General features: G+C 40.9%; 1 protein-coding gene across 3 annotated transcripts in view; it reads right to left on the bottom strand.

Annotated features, from left to right (window-relative positions):
* Positions 1-14,159, bottom strand: part of rps6kc1 (ribosomal protein S6 kinase polypeptide 1) — a 68,112-nt gene extending 53,953 nt beyond the window's left edge. For all 3 annotated transcript variants that reach the window (XR_003876220.1, XR_003876182.1, XM_029747031.1), the window contains exon 1: positions 13,900-14,159. Coding sequence is in view for 1 of the 3 variants with exons in the window: in XM_029747031.1 (XP_029602891.1) it covers positions 13,900-14,001 (102 nt within the window). In the remaining 2 variants the exon portion in view is untranslated. The remainder of the gene's footprint in view (positions 1-13,899) is intronic.
* Between the last annotated feature and the right edge of the window lie 3,214 nt (positions 14,160-17,373).

Below are 17,373 nucleotides of genomic sequence, written 5' to 3'. Positions count from 1 at the left end.
AGAGCTACCGCTTTCAAGGAGCGGGAGACTAATCCGGACGCTTATAAGAAATCCCGCTATACCCTCAGACGAACCATCAAACAAGCAAAGCGTCAATACAGGATTAAGATTGAATCCTACTACACCGGCTGTGACGCTCGTCGGATGTGGCAGGGCTCGAAAACTATTATGGACTACAAAGGGAAACCCAGACGCGAGGTGCCCAGTGACACAAGCCTACCAGACGAGCTAAATGCCTTTTATGCTCGCTTCGAGGCAAGCAACACTGAAGCATGCATGAGAGCACTAGCAGTTCTGGACGACCGTGTGATAACGCTCTCCACAGCCGATGTGAACAAAACCTTTAAATAGGTCAACATTCACAAAGCCGCTGGGCCAGACGGATTACCAGGACGTGTACTCAAAGCATGCGCGGATCAACTGTTAAGTGTCTTCACTGACATTTTCAATCTCTCCCTGACCAAGTCTGTAATACCTAGATGTTTCAAGCAGACCACCATAGTCCCTGTGCCCAAGGAAGCAATGATGCAATCTCAATCGCCCTCCACACTGCCCTTTCTCACCTGGACAAAAGGAACACCTATGTGAGAATGCTGTTCATTGACTACAGCTCAGCGTTCAACACCATAGTTCCCATGAAGCTCATCACTAAGCTAAGGACCCTGGGACTAAACACCTCCCTCTGCAACTGGATCCTGGAATTCCTGACGGGCCGCCCCCAGGTGGTAAGAGTAGGCAACAACACGTCTGCCACGCTGATCCTTAACACTGGGGCCCCTCAGGGGTGTGTACTTAGTCCCCTCCTGTATTCCCTGTTCACCCACAACTGCGCACCAAACACGACTCCAACACTATCATTAAGTTTGCTGATGACACAGTGGAACAGTGGTTTCTTCTTTAAAAGTAGCGTCATACTGCGGCACACCTTGCGTGCTGCCACAGAATTCTGCATTTGATAGTATTCCGTATTGGCATTACCAGAGAATGTAAAACCTTTTTTGCAATAACATAGTTTATGGGATTGATTTAAATTTGGCTTAATTAATTTGATTAATATTATGGTGTTTCTATTCAGAGAAAAACAAAACTAAACCCTCAGGGTTTCCATTCGGATGGAATGGAAAATATGGCGCTGTACAACGTGACGGTAGAGAGTAGCCTACAGGAGGATTCTAAATAGTTTACCTTCATTAAACAACTTTGTTCCAATATTTCTGTAAATCAGTGATATTTATTCCCATAGTAATTTGTTATGAATCCATAACTAAATGAACATCTGCAATTTGAAAGAGTATTTTTTAATAATTATTTTATTAACGAAGTGTGTTTATTTGTTTATTAGGCTACTGTGCAGTCTACAATACATTCTGTTGTAAACTTGGAAAAGTGCCTAATTCCTTACATAAAGGAGAGCAGGCCATGTCTGTACTACAGAATGTGGGGCACGCAGGAGAGCGTGTTATTTCATAGTTGTGATGTCTTCACTATTATTCTACAATGTGGAAAATAGTAAAAATAAAGAAAAATCCTGGAATGAGTAGGTGTGTCCAAACTTTTGACTTGTACTTGCTTAATTCATTTGATTAATATTATGGTGTTTCTATTCCATGAAAAATGAAAAACCCTGGGGGTCACCATTAGGATGGAACAGAAAATACAAAAAAAAAAAAAAATCACAACTAGTCAAGGTTGAAGTCTATTGTTCAGTTATTAGCTCCCTTCCCTCTTCCACGCGTCATCATTCTGCGCCTGAGTGGCTCGCTTGTGGGCGTGCTGACAGGATATGGCACCACCTTCGGTTTTCCATCTAGAGATCTGCATACTGTAGCCCGTTTGTTTTGTATGAAGGACTGGTTATTCACAGGCAAATTGTTATATTCTATGGAGGTACATTTGTGTCTTTTTATCGAGAGCAAAACTTTTTTTTATTTTCAATCAAAAATAATTGTTCTGAAAGCAAACTTTTTCCAACACAAAGGAAGTCATACGAAGAAGGACTGTGTGATGATGGCATCTCAGGTAAGCAGAACTGGGCGTTCTTCCTTCCAACTTTTACATAGCTCCTACGATTCAGTGTCGGTTCATAACATTCTACTATATTACATATACATACCGTAGAATGATAAATAATGCAATTATTATTCTCAAGCTAACCAAAAGTATTTAGCTATGAACGCCTGTTCTCGCCATTTTCAGTTGAATTAATCTAACTTTCTTTCATGGCAACTCATAAGCAGGCCATGTCATATGTTTCATAGTGGATATATAGTCATATTTCATGACAGTGTAACAGTTAGCTTTATTTACACAAGGATGAAAGAACACAATATGTCTGTCACGAAGAGTTAGCGAGTCTTTGCAGCGTGTAGACGGTGCAGGTATCATTGCATATTTCCCATCACCTAATGAACAACCACAATACCAGCCTGGTGTTAAGCTTTCTGCGCTGTATTGACGTATCCTGAAAATGACATTGCTGCTTAAGATTGAATGGTCATATCTGTTATTTTTTTCATATCTACAAAAAATAAGCCATCTTCTTTACTTTCAGAGAGCGAGCTGATCAAGGGGTCGAAAATGTAGATATTGCCAGATGTTCACTGTCCGAGGAACAGGCCGTGGAAGCTTTATTGCTGGCAAAAGTGTCCTTAACCAGAGGTAATTAAACTGTTCTGTGTTCTTTTTCTCTCTTCGTCTCTGCCTGTCTTGTAGTACATGGAACCTGTCTCACATGCATTAATTAAAAAACCCTAAAGATGTCAGCTACTAATTTTCAGATTTACACCACAAACACTGCCATTTTCACTGGACTATCTGTTGCTGCCAAGTCATGATTTACCTGGGGGTTAGCCTTGCAATAACGAAGTGGTGAGACACAAAGCCCTCGATATTTAAATGTTTCAGGTACACTCTGATAGGTGTCTGCGTCACATACAGTATCTTCTATTGACATTATCTTCTATTGTTTGTCCTCATGTGTCTGTTTTTCAGCATAAAGTACTCTGCAGCCACTTAGTGTGGACACCAGGTGAGACCACACACACACAATAACAGTCTCTCTTCTTAACTTCATCCCTCTCCCCCTTCTCCCTAAATCCTCTAGGTTATATCAGCGGTTTTGGTGAACCCGTCCCGCATCTGAACTGGCTGACCGAGGGCACAGCATTATAATCGGTGAGAGGTCACTTGGTCGGATCAAAAATAAGTATTATTAAAGAGATGCTTTACATTGAAATACAGACAGAGATGTAGTAGTCCCAGTGTTAATGAACCAAGGTCAATTCTGCATTTCACCTCCTGATGATTATGATGACTGACGTGTTAGAATAAAAAAAACAAGGTTTAATCATGCTCTCTCTCTATCCATCTGTCTCTCGTTTGCAGGTATGTTTTGATGTGAGAGAGGAAGCCAGTCCCGTCATCGCCACCTCACCCGCTCTTAACTTCTATGGGCTAGGTGGACCTGCCTAACATCCGGTGAAATAGCAGAGAGAAAAAATTCTAAATACACAATTTGTAATATTAAACATTCTTGTAAATACATGCATCTTACATAATTTAAAAGCTTAACATCTTGATAATCCAGCCGCAGTGTCCGATTTCAAAAAGGCTTTGCGGTGAAAGCATACATAATAATCTGAGGACAGCGTCCCGCAAACACAAGCATTACTAGCATTTTCCAACCAAGCATTAGCGTCACTAAAGTCAGAAATATCAATAAAATAATCAATTACCTTTGAAGATCTTCTTTTGGCGATACAAAAGGCCCAATCTTCACAATAAATAGTCGTTTTGTTCGATAAAATCAATTTTTATAGCATAACACAAAACATTTTCTAAACGGCTAGTGTCATGAATTCCGTCTCCTTCAACTTTCGATGACGCATTCGATGTAATTACTCACGCTAAACACACGTTTATCCAGTCATGGTTGGTTTCATTGCAATTCTCTGTTTGTTAGTAACACAGCCATACTTGATTGTTATTTTTGCGGGACGTATTGACCAAAAGGAACTGATTTGAACACACCAAACAATGACCTCATTGCCCGCCAATGATATGACCAGTACTTCGTTGATTGACTGTATTTCGGCCCAATGACCACTGATCGTCTTGAAATCTAGCTTGGTAGATAGCCAATGAGCTGAGGTAAACGGCAATATCTAAATGGTTATATCCGGGAAGACCAGCTCTGAACAAAAGTCGAGCGTAACACAGCCATTCGCCATTGAAACTTCTACCTGAAGGAGCCACATTGTTTGCGCGTAGCAGTTGAGTCGAGATCATTGTCAGCTATTTCATCGATAGAATTATGGCGAGTAAATCTGGAAAATCAAAGGCAAAGTCCAGGTATACAGATCTACACGACATTATTGATGAAATTTATAGAGATAGTGACACAGAATTACTTGAAGAGGAGTCGGATTGTGAGTCAAGTTTGGACTCCCAGTTTGAGGAAATGTTTTTGCATGGAGAGGACGCAATTTTGGACTGATAAGTACCTCTCATGCCGTTGTTTGAAATTAATAATATCAAATATTATTCATTTGAGTTGTTTGGAGATATATATATATGACAAATATATATACATATTTTTTTTTTACATTTATTTTGCATGATATATATATATATATATATATATCATTTTAATTTTTTTTGTATGACAAATATATATACATATTTTTTTTTACATTTATTTTGTATGATATATATATTTTATTTTATTTTGCATGATATATATATTTTTTAAAAATCAGTAATGAAACGTGTGAAGTACACATGGCTAAACATTGAGTGTGTGTCTGTCTGTATATATTAGATATTTTTTACATGTATGTATGTTTTACATGTATTTTATCTAAACATGGGGTTCACTACTCTATATATAATCTGTGTGTCTGTGTCTTCACAGTCCTTCCAATTCTGACTGGGAGCCCCCACTGCCAAGGTGCCCATCCCCCACAGGAGCTGGTTCATCTAGCCGGACCCCTGCTGTCTCCGGCTCCACACCTACCCCCGCCTGGCCAGGTGTGAAGTCTGTGACAAAGAAGCGGAGGTGGGGAAAAGAGAAACCAGCAATCAGAGAGGAGGAGGGTCGTTGGCACTCTGTGCTTGAGGAGGATGTGGGCCCACCACCTCCAATATTCAGACTGAAAAGGCCACCAGGACCTCAGCTGGACATGACCTCCAACTACATCCCCATGCAACTTTTTCAACTGTTTTTTACATCTTCAGTTATTGATTCCCTTGTCTTGAACACTAACAAATATGGTGCTAAGAAGCAGGCAGGCAAGAAAGAGGCATGGAAGCCCATTTCCATGTCAGATATTTTTTGTTATTTGTCAATGATCATATACATGGGTCTAGTGAAGCTGAAAACCCTGAAACACTACTGGAAAACTGCTCCCCTCTATCAACTGCCTTTCCCCTCCACTGTCATGTCATGCAAAAGGTTTCTGACAATCTCACGGGCGCTTCACATCAGTGACCCTAAAGTTGATGAGGACAACGAGAACAAGCGAGGCACAGCAGGGTATTTATAGGCTCTGCAAAATAAAACCTCTACCACAGTGTGGTTGAGGCCTGCAATACCTATTTTTCAGCCCGCCCAGAACCTTTCCATCGATGAGAGGATGGTAGCCTCAAAGGCCAGAATCAGCCTAAAACAATACATGTGTAACAAACCAACTAAATGGGGTTACAAACTGTTTGTTTTGGATGATTCTGCATGTGCATACACGTGCAATTTTTTTTGTTTATGAGGGGAAGAGCAGTTTTGCGACTGGTAAGGGACTCGGCTATGATTCTGTCATGGCATTATTACATTTTCAACTGCTGGGGAAGGGCTACAAACTTTTTGTGGACAATTTCTACACAAGCCCTACCCTGTTCACAGACCTGAAGAAGCTGGATATGTGGGCTTGTGGCACCATTCAGCCCAACAGAGTGGGCTTTCCAAAAACCAAGGAGAACGACATGCCTAAGCGGGCTGAGCGGGGTAGCATGCGATGGATTCGCCAAGATGGCCTGCTCTTTGTGAAGTGGATGGATACCAGAGAGGTGGTCATGTGCTCCAGTATCCACAAGTCCTTCAGTGGAGATCACGTCGTCAGGCGTGTGAAGGGCGCTACTGGGGCATGGACCACAAAAAATGTCCCCATTCCTGCAGCTATCAAGGACTATAACAAGAGCATGGGGGGTGTAAACCTGTCAAATGCACTGATAGGCTACTATAATGTTCTCCACAAGACCATGAAATGGTACAATACTTTTTTCTATCATTTCGTTGACATTGCTGTGGTTAATTCCTTCATCATCCAGAAGGAAATGGCCAAGAGCTGTGGAAAGACCCCCCATCTCACAGCTAGCCTTCCGAGAGCTGCTCATCCAGGAGCTTGCTGGCTACAGCAAGTCCACTGCAGCACCTTCTGTCCCCTCTACCTCTTTTCCCTTTACCTCTGTCCCCTCTACCTCCTCTGCTCCTTCAACCAGTGGTGTTCACCTGCCCAAATTCATCTCTGCAGACATGAATGTGCCTCAGGGTAAAAAGGGCACAGTGGGGAGGTGACGCTGTGCCCTTTGTCACAGGAAATGCCCCATCACATGTACCACCTGCTCAGTAACTCTATGCTTTACAGCAGAAAGAGACTGCTATGGGCCATGGCACCAGCAGCACAGTTTTGTGTAGAGGACTGAGGGTCTTCACAATATCGTACATTGTATGTCTGGAAATAGTTACCCTTGTTATTTAAAAGGTTTTCAAAATTTCATATTTTGAATTTTTTGGGTACTTTTTTTTTTGAGGGGTGTGTTAGAATATAATTTTTGTATTTTGTATATAGTTTTTTTACATCAAAATGTATCACTGTACCAATTCGGCCACTTTGGTACATTTGTGTGGGACACCTGGGTGACTTCATGCTCAATGTCATGTAGCTCGCTCATTCATGAAGATATGTGTCTGAAACTTTTCTCAGATACTGTTGACCTCATGTTCTGCATAGGATGCTGGGGATAATTTATATCTGAAAGTTTGGCTGTTCCTGTTCAGTTGAAAGATGATGCAACAATAACAAAAACCAGAAAACGTATGTTTGTTTCCTTGTATTTTCTTCTACCAGATCTATTGTGTTATATTCTCCTACATTCAATTCACATTTCCACAAACTTCAGAGTGTTTCCTTTCAAATGATACCAAGAAAATGCATATCCTTGCATCTGGGCCTGAGCTACAGACAGTTAGATTTGGGTATGTCTTCAGGCGGAAATTGAGAGAAGTGGGGGGTAGCCCAAAAAGGTTAAGATAACCTTCGGGCCAACTGGGGGCCCAAGGCTGGTTAGGAGACACCGCAATTGTGATGAACTGAGAGGATTCATTAATCATATTACCTCTTTCCCTTTGTCTTCTACACCTCTCTCCCCACCTCGTCTTTCTTCCTTGTTTTATAATGCACACCATATGTGCATTGAAGTACAGATTGAACTTGTATTTATAATATATTACAATTATCATAATGCATGTATTATGTATTTATAACACCTGGATAATGAACTTCTTTCAATAAAGCGTTTCACATTCTCCACTGGTTGAAATGAAGTATCTTATTGAAATACTATCCTGTGTCCTCAGATTAATGTAGATGAAGGGAGTTAAACACTGTTGAAGTGTATAATTGTAATACATGCATGCAGACACAGCATCATTTAAATTATGGAGTTTGATATGACTGACAAAGTATGTCTCAGAGATTCATACCTGAACTGCACCTTTATTTGCCAAGGTAGAGTACATTATCAGTGAATATATTCAATGTACAGGCTACAATGTGGGAATCTCATGCGTGGTAATAACTACAGTACATATATAGGAGTACGTACAGTACGTATATAGGCCTTGCATCCTTAGCACAAAGTTATTATATTCTACTCTATCCATAGGCTTCATTTATGCCATTCAGACTTGAAGTTGATACAACAACTATGACAGCTGAGGTTCATAGATTAGTATGAATATTAATTCAGAACCTAACGTTTTAGGGTCCATACACAGACGGGCTACATACTGTAGCTAGCTACACACCCATAGGCATACAGTTGTTTTTATCCTCCACAACACAATAAGCAAGTAAATAGTTAGCCATCTATGTTACTTCAGATGCATTGCAAGGCAAGCTTACACAATTGTACATTCAATTTACAGTAAATGCTTTATCTAGCTAGATTCTTTACAGCCACTGTTTCACAAGACGACAGTCTGGTTTGCTGGTTCTCTCAGGAGTCCCTAAAACATTAAACAACAAAAATTATAAATTAATTATCCTGTCATAACACTAGCTAGTTAGCTAGTCAGCTAACTTGCTAAATAGCGATTTTCGTAAATTAACTTTATGACAAAAAAATATGCACAAATGTTTGTCTCTACATCAACATATTCCTCTCAATTGTAATTTTTTTTGCTTGACTCGTTATGACGTTATAACTACTTACAGTTGGTTCCACCATAATGTTTTGTCAGCCATCTTCACCCAGGGACGGGTGGCTCGTGTCAAATTCGTCATTAACCACTCGATATGATTGGGTCCCAAGGTTTTTAGATGACCAAATGCATAATGAGTGCTTTAACTCCCCCTTGTGGTGGTCTGGAGCAATGAAGCCGTGACTCTGGGTACCTGTAAGTCCCGCAATGCAAGCTCGCAACTTGTAACCTCTCTAGGGGGTGTGGGACGGTAGCGTCCCCCCTGTCCAACATCCGTTGAAATTGCAGAGCGCCAAATTCAAATTAGTATAAATATTTAACTTTCATGAAATCTCAAGTGTAATACATCAAAATAAAGCTTAACTTGTTGTTAATCCAGCCGCCGTGTCAGATTTCAAAAAGGCTTTACGGCGAAAGCAAACCATGCGATTATCTGAGGATAACGCTCAGCAGACAAAACATCACATTAGCCCATCTGTAATTTAGCCCAAACAACTACCTCTTGCCCTACTGTATTTATTTATTTAGCTCCTTTGCACCCCATTATTTATATTTCTACTTTGCACTTTCTTCCACTACAATTCTACCATTACATTGTTTTACTTGCTATATTGTATTTACTTTTCCACCATGGCCTTTTTTGCCTTTACCTCCCTTATCTCACCTCATTTGCTCACATTGTATATAGACTTATTTTTCTACTGTATTATTGACTGTATGTTTGTTTTACTCCATGTGTAACTCTGTGTTGTTGTATGTGTCGAACTGCTTTGCTTTATCTTGGCCAGGTCGCAATTGCAAATGAGAACTTGTTCTCAACTTGCCTACCTGGTTAAATAAAGGTGAAATATATATACATATTATTATTATTTTTTTTTTTTTTTAATACAGTTAGTTACCAGCCAAGTAGACTAGTCGCGAAAGTCAGAAATAGCAATAAAATGAATCACTTACCTTTGATGATCTTTGTATGGTTGCACTCACAAGACTCCCAGTTACACAATAAATGTTTGTTTTGTTCGATAAAGTCCCTCTTCATATCCAAAAACCTCAATTTTGTTGGCGCGCTTTGTTCAGTAATCCAATGGCTCAAATGCGGTCACAAGAGGCAGACAAAAATGCCAAATAGTATCCGTAAAGTTCGTAGAAACATGTCAAACGATGTTTATAATCAATCCTCAGGTTGTTTTTAGCCTAAATAATCGATCATTTCAACCGGACAATAGCATCGTCAATATAAAAGAAAAACAAGAAAGGCGCGCTCTCGGTCGTGCACAGGAACCAGCTCTGGGGACATCCCACTATCCACTGACTCAATGTGGTCATTCTCCCTCATTTTTCAGAATAAAAGCCTGAAACAATGTCTAAAGACTGTTCACATCTAGTGGAAGCCATAGGGAACGGAATCTGGGTCCTATCCCTTTAAATGGTGGATAGCCTTTCATTGGAAAAACAGCCATTTCAAAATAATGGCACTTCCTGGATGGATTTTCCTCAGGTTTTCACCTGCCATTTCAGTTCTGTTATACTCACAGACATTATTTTAAGAGTTTTAGAAACTTTGGAGTGTTTTCTATCAAAATCTACTAATTATATGCATATCCTAGATTCTGGGCCTGAGTAGCAGGCTGTTTACCTTGGGCACGCTTTTCATCCAGAGGTGAAAATAGTATCCCCTACCCTAGTAAGGTAAAAGGAGGAAGCACTGTAGGCCTGATCACCAACAACGAGACAGCCTATAGGGAGGTCAGAGAACTGGCAGTGTGGTGCAAGGACAACAACCTCTCCCTCAATGTGAGCAAGACAAAGGAGCTGATCGTGGACTACAGGAAAAGGCGGGCCGAACAGGCCCCCATTAACATCGACAGGGCTGTGGTGGAGCGGGTCGAGAGTTTCAAGTTCCTTGGTATCCACATCACCAACAAACTATCATGGTCCAAACACACCAAGATAGTCTTGAAGAGGGCAAAACCTTTTCCCCCTCAGGAGACTGAAAAGATTTGGCATGCGTTCCCAGATGCTCAAAAGGTTCTACAGCTGCACCATCGAGAGCATCCTGACTGGTTGCATCACCGCCTGGTATGGCAACTGCTCGGCATTTGGCCGTATGGCGCTACAGAGGGTAGTGCGAACGGCCCAGTACATCACTGGGGCCAAGCTTCCTGCCATCCAGGACCTATACAATAGGCCAGAGGAAAGCCCATAAAATTGTCAGACTCCAGTCACCCAAGTTATAGACTGTTTTCTCTGCTACCACATGGCAAGCGGTACCGGAGCGCCAAGTCTAGGACCAAAAGGCTCCTCAACAGCTTCTACCCCCAAGGTATATGACTGCTGAACAACTAATAAAAATCACCACCGGACAATTTACATTGACCCCCCCCCCCTTTTGTACACTGCTGCTTCTCGCTGTTTATAATCTATGCACAGTCACTTCACCCCCACCTACATGTACAAATTACCTCAACTAACCTGTATCCCCGCACACTGACTCGGTACCGGTGGCCCTTGTATATATCCTCGTTATTGTGTTACTTTGTATTACTTTTTGTTTTCATCTACTTGGTTAATATTTTCTTAAGTCTTCTTGAACTGCACTGTTGGTTAAGGGCTTGTAAGTAAGCATTTCACGGTAAAGTCTAAACTTGCTGTACTCGGCGCATGTGACAAATAAAGTTTGTTTTGATTTTAGCGTTTTTTGGGGTAGCCTAAGTCCAAAAAGCATTAAAAAAAAGTTTTTTTATTATTATTACTTTTCAGGATAGGAAAACACTAAGTTTCAACTTAAACCACTAAAACCAGATATAAAGTATGTAGAAAAGATAATGGACCAATATATTTTTTTTAATATTTGAGAAATAACAATCACCAAAATAAAAGCTAGACAGTCAGAGAGAATTGAAAATGCAAATTTAGCAATATTCATTTTATTATTATTGTCGAGCAAAAGAACAGCAATAGACATGGCAAAATGCAAAGAATTACAGGAACCTAGCTATAAAAATGCTACATTTTCTCTCAGCTGTGTAGAACTGCAGGAAATTAACTTAAAAATGTACTAAATCTCAGCTCCATGGAGAAATGTATAGAATTACAGGAAATTGTCTTAAATGCAAAAATGTCTACAGTGCAAAGATAGGGGCCTCAAATTCTCTCTAAAATGTAGCCGAGCCAACGACCAATTATGCTCATTGCCCTGACCTCTGCCACGCCCCCTGTCACACCCACCGCCTAAGCCCATTTCTGATACAGAAAAAAGCTGCAGTAGTGGGTATGGAAGCATCTATTTATTCATTATTTCTGTCCCTCGCCTTAGAACATTGTGGGCAGACTGACGACTCATTCTGTCTGAGAGTGTCCCAGTTTCAAAACCCTGTAGTATTCTGACCTCCGGCACCACTCACAGTGACAGAGCCAGAGACAGACAGACAGACAGACAAAGGAGGAAATTATATAACCCTTTCTCTCTCCCATCAGCATCTTTGTGACAAAATCAACCCTTTTTCACTTGTATGGGTGCGTGTGTGTGACAAAAGGAAAGACTTGATACGGTTCCCTTTGGAGAATAATCTCTAATAGTGCTAAAATTTGTGTTGCTGGGATGTGACCTTTCTGAATCTGACGTGAAATACAAACTAACAGGTAGAGTGTCAACATCTCCGGGAGTGGGTCTGGATGCAACGATGATTACTCTTGCACAATGGGTCACTTTGGGTCGTTGCAATGGACTTCCTTTTGCTAGACAATAAATTGCATAGACTGCAGTTTCTCTCATGCTGCATACGCACTTACTGAGACTGATTAGTAAAATGTATGCAACTAGACGCCCCAGTATCTGTGTACTAGAAATGTCGACAATGAGTGAGTATGACGTGTCTCCTCTCTAACGCTCTGGAAGCTCTGATTGAAACCACTAGACAGCTCTGCAAGCGTCACGGCCAGTATGTACTTCCAAATAAGGTCTAAATGAAACTGTATAAGCACTCACGTCCCAAGGATTCTGAGGAGCTCTAACCTTACTGCTAAGCACAGGTCGAAAGTCTACAACAGCCCAACACAGAGGTGTCGAGGAGCAGTGGTGTAAAGTATTTAAGTCGTTTTTGGGGGGTATCTGTACTTCACCATTTATATTTTTGCTAACTTTTACTTGACTGCATTCCAAAATAAAATTATGTACTTTTTAATCCATACATGTTCCCTGACACCCAAAAGTACTCGTTACATTTTGACTGGAAAATGGTCCAATTCACTTATCAAGAAAACATCCCTGGTTATCCCTACCGCATTTGATCTGACAGACTCACTAAAGACAAATGATTCATGTGTAAATTATGACTGAGTGTTGGAGTGTGCCCCTGGCTATGAGTCAATAAAAATAAAACAATTAAAATGGTGCTGTCTGGTTTGCTTAATATAAGAAATTTTAAATGGTTTATACTCTTACTTTTGAAACTTAAGTACATTTTAGCAATTCCATTTACTTTTGATACTTATGTATATTTAAAACCAAATACTTTTAGACTTTTACTCAAGTAGAATTTTACTGAGTGACTTTTACTTGAGTCATTTTCTATTAAGGAACTGTATCTTTACTTTTTCTCAAGTATGACAATTTAGTAGTTTTTCCACCACTGCCAAATAGGCATTTTTTCGGTTACTTGTACATTGTTTTCTGGTTGCTTGACCTTTTTGTAAGTACATACCAGCCATAACGGGAGTAAATTCAGATAGTTACTCAGCGAAACCCCATATTTTGTGAGTAACTAAAGTATTTTGACATTATAACGCATGCAGAGTTATCAAATGGGATTTTGAATGGGAGCTTCCTGGGCGTTAGAGAGGAGACACGTCATACTCATCGTCGACAGCTATAAAGGCTTGTACAGATACTGGGGCAGCAGCAAGCTAGACTTATAAGTGGCAGCTTCTTACTGGTCTCATGATTGCACTGTTCAGTTAACTAACTGTTATTGACAATAAAGCTAACTGACGTTAGCTAACTACCTAGTTAGCATGTAGTGATATGGCAGAATGTGGCATTCAATGTAATCTCCTCTCTTGATCGTGTTATCACCGAGCTTGACTAACTAGGCAGCTTTCTATCTCCATTGTCAGACATAAACGAGCTAGTTATTAGCTAGCGCAAGCTAGGCACTAGTTTGACAGCTAGTTAGTTAACGTTAGCTGAATAATGGGAGCAAGTTAACAGGTGAACTGAAAATGTCACACATATTAGGAGCCAACATAAGGTTTACAATGTCGTTATTTATCAACTACAACATATGCGTATGAATAGTATTCGCAGTTGTAGCTACCACTGGATAAAACAACAATGACAACGTTAGCTAGCTAGCTGCTAACTAACGTCACAGTAGCTAGCTAACGGTAGCTGCCTGTCAACAACACAGCCTCTGTCAACTTACCCTTGCAGTGACTTTGTACACTGTATATCCTTTCTTATGCTTTTTAGGGTCCGTAACAGTATAAAAACGTGCAAGTTCTCCTCGTTCCCGCTGCGATATCATTCTGATTGAAGCATAGCCATTAGCTAGCCAGCTGATTCCCAGTCTAAAAAGCCGGGGCTGCTTTGCTTCGTTCCAGATAGCCGCTGCTACACACAGATAGAACAATGAGCCAGATAATTCACCGGATGTATGAATGTGAAGTATCCGGTGGGCGTTTCCACTCACAACCAAATATTGGGACGAGAATAAGCCCAACAACTGTGGTCAGCAGTGGGAGAATATGGAGTGAGATGGATTTTTGCCGTCATTCAGATCATTTTCTCATCGATGAAACATTTTATCTCCATACAAAGTGTATATCCAAAACTGTTTCCAAAACTAAAATCTGTAATAGAGTGGACTGCGTTTTATAGACTTTACCCTTTGCCAAAGTTTCAAAAAATTGTGTCGTTTAGGAGTGCCAGGGCGAATTTAGTTATTGCACACGCACACTTCAAAGTAGGCGTTCCCTAACGGAAATATGCGAATAAATGCCAATAGGATCTCATTAGTTCGTTGGCTCTGCCCACTATGACAGATTTTTATAACTATCTGGATTAGTTATACAAATCTTTGGCTGCAAATTGGAAAATGACACGCCGAAAGACCGGCCCCTCAAATTCTTCTTCTTCTTTGGTACTATGGCAGTCTGCAAACAAAAGTTAGAGGTGCATTCCCACACCAACTGGACCAGGGATGAAGGGATAAGGGATACATTCACAAATTAAAAGTAAATTCCATTACAGGAAGATAAAAAATAACAAAAACTAAAAAGTATTATCAGGAAAAATCTTCCCACTCCTTCAGTCATTCGATAACTCAAACTTCCCTACTCTGGCTGGGACTACTTGAGACAGTACTCCATGGAGCTCTTCAGATGTGAAATCTTTTAATCCCAGATATTGTTCAGCTGCAGAAACAATGATGTCGATTTTTCTTGACTTATTTCAAACTTGAGCAGTATTTACTACCATCTCCACCCGCTCCTTCAGCTATTTTCACAGCCTCCACATAGGAGACCTGATGGATAGCCCTACCTACTGCGACCTTCTTCACCCTTACAGGTAGTCTCAATATGGAGATGCTTTCCATTGCCTGTCCAGGCTGTCCAGTCCAGCATAGTCCAGCATAGCCACGCATTATAACAAAACCCAAACATCCCTTGTCTGTCACATACTGAATACAATTATATTTGAACTTACTCTGTCGATTGTCTGTGAGGTTGGTTCTTAATTGGGTCGAAATTTGACAAAAGCCACTTGAAACCGGTGAACCCCAAGGGACTCGGATTAACAGAGGGGGCATTAATAACTTGGTTATTCCAGGAAGGATAGAGAGGAACGCTCCACACCACTCTCTCACTTGAGTATCTTATCTTTCTTCTGATGATCTCATTTTGCTCTTTTGTAGCTTTGTTAAGTGTGTGTGTGTTTCCTATCCCTTGACTACAACCCTTCTAATTTAGTGTATCCTGCTTGCACAGCCCATGTGGAATTCCTAGTCTCCGGCAGCGTTTGGAACTGCCGATTTGCAGTCAAGAAGACTGAGTTAATCTCAGCCTATGTTGCCCTTCAGACCCTACACCTTTTGGCTCTGACAGAGACATGTATTACCCCAGAGAACACTGCTACTCCACCTGCTCTCTCGTCATCTGACTATGTGTTCTCTCATAGTCCGAGAGCATCTGATCATTGCGGTGGTGGCACAGGGCTACTTATTAAATGAAGATTTTCTATTTTCCCGCTCTGACCTGTCTATCTTCTCATTTGAATTCCATGCTGTCACTGTCACGTGTCCACTCTATCGCCTACCAGGTTCCCTTCGAGAGTTAAATTAGCTTGACACCTTGATAAGCTCACTTCCTGACGATGGCTCACCACTCATCATATTGGGCGAATTCAACCACCCGACGCCTGACTTCGATTCATTTCTTTCCACCTTTTTCTTTTGTACATTGAGACTTGGGGAGTTAAAATGTGGATGTGTCAGGTATGGGTGAGACGAGTGTTCAGACTATGGGTGACACAATAAGGAATGACATTTCCCACAGAACGAATACCCCTTTTCGAGCCAAATCCACCTTTTGTCCTCCCAGATACAGAAATCCCTCCCTAGAAACATACTGCAGATTGGTAGAAAAAGATGTTTCTCAGATTTTCTTTCTTAAACCCAGTGTGGTATCCCTCCCTGCATATGTACGTGATTCTATTGACATGATTAACACCCTCCAGATAATGCACAATATCAATGGGGAGACATTTATGGCTTGCTTTGATGTTGAATCCCTGTATACTAATATCCTCCATCAGGGAGGCCTAGAAGCCATGGCACACTGTCTGAGTCAACGACCCACTGGCACACTCCCTAGTGCTAACTGCATTGTTGAACTTGCTGAGATTGTGCTGACTAAGAACTTTTTAATGTTTGAAAACGACATGTTCATTCAACAGAAGATAACTGCTATGGGTAGTAAAATGTCATTGAATTATGCCATGTATGTGGGGTTGTTTGAGAAGAATGTGATTTTCAGCCCTAACTATCCATTCTTGTGCCATATCAGACTCTGGAAACAAATTACATATTGTTTCTGTTCCAGGGAACAGCAGAGGAACTTCATCGATTCCACTCCTTCATCAATACAAGCAGTGAACATTTGAAATTCACCCTCACCTTTGATGCGCATGAAATACGTTTTCGTGACATTTTGATTAAGAGGGAGGGGGGTGGTTTTAGCATGGATCTATACAGGAAACCGATGGACAAAAATTCCCTGTTACACGGAGATAGCTTCCACCCTACACCCCTAAAAAAGAGCCTCCCCATTAGTCAATACAGTCGCATACACAGGATTTGTGGTATACAGAATGACTATGACAAACAAGCCGACTATCTGGATGAGCGTTTCAGACAGCGGGGTTACCCAGAGGAATGGCTGCATGACGCAAGGGAACGTTATAAAATTTTATGACCCAGGATGACAGCCTCACACCCAAACCTCCCCGACCGCCTGACAAATGCGCTCAGTGCTTCCTTCAATACTCCCCACTTGGTAAACAGTTTGACCACATCATTGTGGGCACGTCTGAAGGGCTGATCTTCCACCAGAGCCATGTAGTACCTTTCTAGACAATGTGCCGGATGGTAACTATAGATGTGGCGGATGTAACCAGTGTAACTTTACGAACAAATGCACAATGTTCAATCACCCTATTACGGGCCAGGCCATTAAGATTAAGGGCATCATTACATGTCTCACATAAAAAAAAATTTGATACCTGATCAAGTGTATTTGTGGTCTATGCTATGTAGGAAAAACAAAACGAGCTCCGAAAACAAGGATAGCAGAACACAGGAGTAATATCAGGACCCTTGACCAGAGAAACCCTATGGTTG

This window comes from Salmo trutta, chromosome 1 (genome assembly GCF_901001165.1).
Source record: "Salmo trutta chromosome 1, fSalTru1.1, whole genome shotgun sequence".
Classification (NCBI taxonomy): Eukaryota; Metazoa; Chordata; class Actinopteri; order Salmoniformes; family Salmonidae; genus Salmo; species Salmo trutta.
Note: the sequence above shows the minus strand (reverse complement) of the source record. Positions and strands in the feature narration are given on the sequence as shown.